The 6128-nt window shown below is 42.7% G+C and overlaps 1 protein-coding gene across 1 annotated transcript; it reads right to left on the bottom strand.

The window, feature by feature from the left end:
* Nucleotides 1–2211: 2211 nt before the first annotated feature.
* On the bottom strand, nt 2212–4175 carry LOC310771614 (purpurin-like; the record flags this gene model as incomplete). Its single annotated transcript, XM_083664190.1, has 4 exons — nt 2212–2435; nt 2571–2683; nt 3738–3874; nt 4059–4175. The coding sequence occupies 4 exons, from the start codon at nt 4173–4175 to the stop codon at nt 2212–2214; spliced, it is 591 nt and encodes a 196-aa protein (XP_083520316.1).
* Nucleotides 4176–6128: the final 1953 nt, after the last annotated feature.

Genomic DNA, 6128 nt, shown 5'->3' on the forward strand with positions numbered 1-6128 from the left:
ACAGTAACGCACCGTGATCAGCTGTATTGTGTTGATACACAGTAACGCACCGTGATCAGCTGTATTGTGTTGATACACAGTAACGCACCGTGATCAGCTGTATTGTGTTGATACACAGTAACGCACCGTGATCAGCTGTATTGTGTTGATACACAGTAACGCACCGTGATCAGCTGTATTGTGTTGATACACAGTAACGCACCGTGATCAGCTTTGGGACATTTTACTCTAGCTTGTTGCGTAACATCAACTGGATTATAGACACCAACAATAGAAACACACACACTCTGTCTTTCTCTCTCTCAGCTTCACTCTGAGTCTCACTGTCCATCTCATGTGCTTTTGATACAACTTAAATTGCTTGATATAGTCAAAGACGATAGGATTTCAAGCAAGACACCCCAACTTCAACTCACTTCCTGTCATTTTGTCACGTGGGTTTTGCTCATGGTTTTCCACGGACACGCCCACTTAGGAGACTTTCGGGCAGGTCTGAGTCTATTGGAGTCAATGGGAGGAGTGAACGTGATCTCAGATTATGACAGATTATTTCATAGTCGTCATCAAGCTAAATATTCAGCCCATTTTCCAAAGCCACATAGGCTATCTTCTGAACACTCTGACACTAAAATGGCATTTTTCAGAAAGACAGATCAGGAGAAAATTAAAATAGTTCAAGACCTGTCTCTGTCTCAGCAACACACTCTCACGAGATTTGGCAACAGGAACTCACGTTGGCAGGGAGCGATGAGCTAAAGCTACATAAGGTTTGCTGATATAGTTAGTAGCTAAATCTGTAGTTGGATTTTTTTTTTTTTAATCAAATATCTTACTTACAACTATATTGTAAGTAAGTAATCCTATACTGCGGTGTAGCACTAGCTCTATTGCAGCGGATTGGCCATGATCAACCCTTCCGCGGGCAACGCTGCAGACAGAGTAGGAAGGCTGATCCGTGAGCGGCTGCTTCCGGGACGCGGGTCGGGGTCTTAATCGGCCTCGGCTGGGTCTACTGGGCGAGGGTGTATGATGTTCGATAGACCCCGAAACACCTTACGACCCCATGGTAACATCACTGATGACGCGTCCCAGCGCATGCTGTAGCATTGTATCTTGAACCGCATTGAGTTAACAACTTTGTGTTTATATGTGCACTACATGGAGACATAGGCCTACAGGCCTGCGCGTCTTTGCTATATACGGTAATGGCACATTTAAAAACAAAAATGAGCAGAAACACAGAGTGGACTATTTGAGCATCACTACACATTACAATAGTATTTTGTTCTAAGCTTCGCAAAGCCAACTCCAACTGCTTTAACAGGCGAGTGTGTGCAGCTACATGGAGACACAGAGGCCTGCATGGCGTCTTACTGCTATGTCCGAACAAGCCCAGAGCTGTAGAAACCCCGAGTTGACCCCAGGGCCATGCTAAGTAAGTGGCCCTAACAGTGGGGTTAGGGTAAGAAGACTGAAGGTCTCCAAACATCAGACCACCAGTAAAGCCTATTTAGTGCTGAGTGTTGTGCATTGTGTTGGGTTTGGCTGCGTCTTCGTCTGGAGCTTAGCAGCACCAAGAGGGATCACAGCCACTTACGTGGCCAGAGTGCAACGTGCGGTCAAGCCCGGACTAGTGTGTGTGTGTGTATGTGTGTGCATGTGTGCGTGTGTGTGTGTGTGTGTGTGCGTATGTGTGTGTGTGTTTCATAGAGCTTTGGTTTTGTAATAATATCCCATCTTTCTCTCTCTCTCTCTCTCGAAGCATTTCAACACCAATCAATAATCATTTTTGTTGCAAGTTTTGCACAGTACAAAAAAAGGGACAAAACTCCATTGAGATTTGTTTAGAAAAGGATTTGTTCGTTTATTTTCCACGTTCACGCGAAACAACAGAGCAGCGACCACATTCTCCTGAGACAAACAATGAAAGGGTCGAGGAAGACCTCGATCCAACTTCTTCTTGGTTTATCTTTCTCATCGTTCTGTGTCTGTCTCTCTTTCACATTCGCTCTCCGTCTCTTCCATTCTCCACATGCTCACTCTCTCACACATACCCTCCTGCTCTCAAAGCCACCTCCACTGCAGGCCAGCAGGCCTCTCTCTCTCTCTCTCTCTCTCTCTCTGTCTCTCTCTCTCTCTCTCTCTCTCTCTCTCTCTCTCTCTGTCTCTCTCTCTCTCTCTCTCTCTCTCTCTCTCTGTCTCTCCTGATCTTCAGCAGGCTCCAGACTGCAGGACAGGCTGGAACTGTCCGCCCATGCACATCTCCTCCTGCTTCTGGCGCACGGCGCGCTGGATGGCGGGGGGCAGGCCGCGGGGGTTCCTGGAGAAGACCAGGGCGTAGCCGTCGTCGCAGCTCCCGTCGTCCTTCAGCGTGCGGCAAGCGTAGGTGATGGCGTAGTGGTCGTAGTCGGTGTCAATCACCCAGTAGTTGTCGCCTGGGACACAAAGGAAACGGAGAGGTGATGGAGAGTTTATATATCTGTACAAAGTCACTGTGCATGTGTGTTCATTTCTGTGTGTGTGTGTGTGTGTGTGTGTGTGTGTGTGTGTGTGTGTGTCCCGAAACGGACCTCCACTGGACAGGTAGCTGGCCAGGCCCTGGTAGTTCATGAACATCTTGCCGGGAGTAGCGGGGTCGGGGACGGTGTACTGGGCAGCCATGTCAGCGCACACAACCCAGAAGCTGAAAAACGATGACGCATGATGTCAAACGTAAAGCAAAAACATCTGATTGAATGGGTTGTTGTTGTTGTTGTTGTGGTTGTTGTTGTGGTGGTTGTTGTTGTGGTTGTTTTCAGAATGGGCAGTAATTGCCTAGCCAGCATTCCGGTGTAAAACCCCTCCTCTGCAACCAGCATTAGTGCCTAAGCCTCCATAAGCCAGGGAAAAGCCAGCTTGTAGTTAATGCTGTTCAGAATGTGCTTCTGGAGATGATGCTGGGAGCTATCCCAGATCTTTATGCAGAGCCCAAGCAGAAAGTGACCATCTTCCTTGACTCCTCTGCCCGCAGGTGAACGAACATCTGGACAGTCCTCAACCGATCCTGATCTTAAAGAGCCGAGGAGCTCTTCATACCCAAACTGACCCTTTGCCCTAACCATGGGCTGATTTGAGGAGTGATGAAGGCAGTTGGTATTGCTTTTGTTAAAAACAGATCATACAATGTTAACAAATATTGGGGGAAATATGGCAGGGAACTTGTCTATCACCACTCTTGTTAAAGTATTAAAGGAACACTCCGCCCATTTTCAACCAGCTTTGTATCATTAGAACATCAGTAGTATATCAGAAAACTGTAAACGGTTTTGAAGTCTGTCATTTAATTTGACAGTTATTGAGTGTTAAAGTGTGTGACATCACTGGTAAACACTAACTCAAATGAATAACTCATTAACTCAAATCAACTCTCAATAACTGTCAAACTAGAAGAATGATGAATAGTTTGACAGTTATTGAGAGTTGATTTGAGTTAATGAGTTATTAATTTGAGTTAGTGTTTACCAGTGATGTCACACACTTTAACACTCAATAACTGTCAAATTAAATGACAGACTTCAAAACCGTTTACAGTTTTCTGATATACTACTGATGTTCTAATGATACAAAGCTGGTTGAAAATGGGTGGAGTGTTCCTTTAACAAATAGCACATATTGGGGGAAATATGGCAGGGAACTTGTCTATCACACAATTTAATTAAAGTTAAAAAAAAAGATCACCAGATGCACCTCGGACCTACCCAAAGAGAGTGACACGTCCCTTGGAGGAGGCGCTCATGGTGCCGTCATCATCGATGGTGTACTCGGCTGAGATGTTGTCCTGCAGGAAGAGGCCCTCTGGGTCCTTCTTCTGCAGGGCATACCACTTCCCTGCATACTGTGATGTGCAACAAGGTCAGAACCTGTTTCAACTTTCTTCAATATGCATGGAGTGCCATGTGTGCGTGTACGTGTGTGTGTGCGTGTGTGTGTGTGTGTGTGTGTGTGTGTGTGTGTGTGCGTGTGTGCGTGCGTGCGTGCGTGCGTGTGATAGATAGATAGATAGATAGAGGTGCCCTCACCCTCTTGGGGTCAAAGTCCTGTTTGACTGTCAAGCTGTCAACAACACAGGAAGCAGACAGTCCGCGCCCCACGCAGGACAGCAGGACCACCAGCAGGGCCAGCTTAGAGGATCCCATTCTATGGTGAACACACAGAGCAATATGTATAGATATATATGTACAGTGTTGGGCAAGTTACTTTCAAAATGTAATATACTACATATTACTAGTTACTTTAATTTGAAAGTAATAAGTTACTTTACAATATTACTGTCTGTGTAGAGTAACTCGTTACTTATTACACTACTTTTGCATTACTTTCACCAAAACAACAGCAGCAGCAGAATAAGATTGCTGCCCCGGAACATCCCGAAACATAATTTCAACCGCCTTGTAAACAATCCAAAATTCTAAATGTTATTCTCTTCCTTTGTTATTATCATCTATAGTAGTTATTTGCATAAAAACACACAGGAAATGATTGTATCTTTTTTAAATATGTGCTTTGATTTAATCAAATGTAACTAAATTTGTAACTTGAGTTACTTGACAAAGTAACTGGTATAATATTACTGAAATCCTATAAGTAATATGTTATATTACTGAGTTACTGCTAAAAGTAATATATTACATGTAATATGTTACTTTTGTAATGAGTTACCCCCAACACTGTATATATATATATATATATATATATATATATATATATATATATATATATATATATATATTTTAAACTACTGTAAATAACTGTATATGAGGAGTATACCGATTTCAGTTCATTCAAATTGTGCATGTCTGTGTCCCAGGCTGAGACAGTCTCAGAAGCCATTAGCTCTTGTATATTGTTATACAACATGCACAGAAGATATCAACCGATCTAAACAATATTCTGCAAGTTAGATGCACCAATTAATTATTGCTTAAATATGCCACTTTGAAATACAGTACTTCAGCGTGCATCAATACTTCAAATGCTGTACTGGATAACAAACAATATTGCACCCATCTAGAAGTCATTATACCAACGGCTTTATATGAAGACAATTCTGACAGCAGATACAGAGGGAGCCATTGATTCAACCCAAAGTACTGTAGCTAGAATACAAGCGCCCAATCACCTTGGTTCTTATTGAAGGAAAGTTCTGAACTACTAGCTATGCATTGGGTTTTAATTCGTAAGAATTCCAATGTCTTACCTGTGTGTGTTTGAGTCCAAGTAGCGAGAGTGATGAACTTCTGTGGTTATCCCCCAGGTTGGGTCTTGTGTCTGAAGCAGCCTTTATATACACACTACACAGACGAGCTTATGGCTGATTTTCATTGCTTGGAACTAAATAAGGTGCTTAAATCTAGAGTTAATCCTGTTGGGTTGAAATCCTGACTGTAATCTGGTTTCTATGTTCAAACCTGCCCAGGACTTATACTTATAAAAACAATCAGACCTTTATGTAACTATGGGATTGAAAGCAATAAAACGTGCAGCTAAAACATGTGCTTTGTTTAATTATCTCAAATGAAAGCATTCATATTAAAGTGAATTAAATTGTCCATAAAGTAGGTTACAGTAGACAGCCATATTCATGTGTGTGAATCATAAAGAAGAAACACACACACACACACACACACACACACACACACACACACACACACACACACACACACACACACACACACACACACACACACACACACACACACCTTTCACAAAACACCACAAAATGCCCCTAAAAACTTTAGAATTGCGCTTGAAATTGGGGTGACGGGGGCTTTTAAATGCCCCCATGAAATAAAGAGTTTAATACTTTCTGTATTTTTAACATTATTCTGTATTTGCAAAAAGCGTGACTCGAAAATGACCATTCCTCCTATAGCATTATTTAGCTCAGTGACAAGCTAGCTGGCCAGCTAGTTCACTCATGTTTTTGCCAAGTACGTTAATAACATGCCGGACAATCAACAGTGTTGTTAAGATAGGAAATGGAAATCTTTAACTGTGATTGTTTATGAACTTTTAGAAATAAAGTATGCTGGGATAAGAGCATTGATTGGTCTGTCATGCTACATAGGTGCAACTAAGGTATTTCCCAG

Source organism: Poromitra crassiceps (assembly GCF_964638095.1).
Source record: "Poromitra crassiceps genome assembly, contig: HAP1_SCAFFOLD_873, whole genome shotgun sequence".
In the NCBI taxonomy this organism is placed as follows: Eukaryota; Metazoa; Chordata; class Actinopteri; order Beryciformes; family Melamphaidae; genus Poromitra; species Poromitra crassiceps.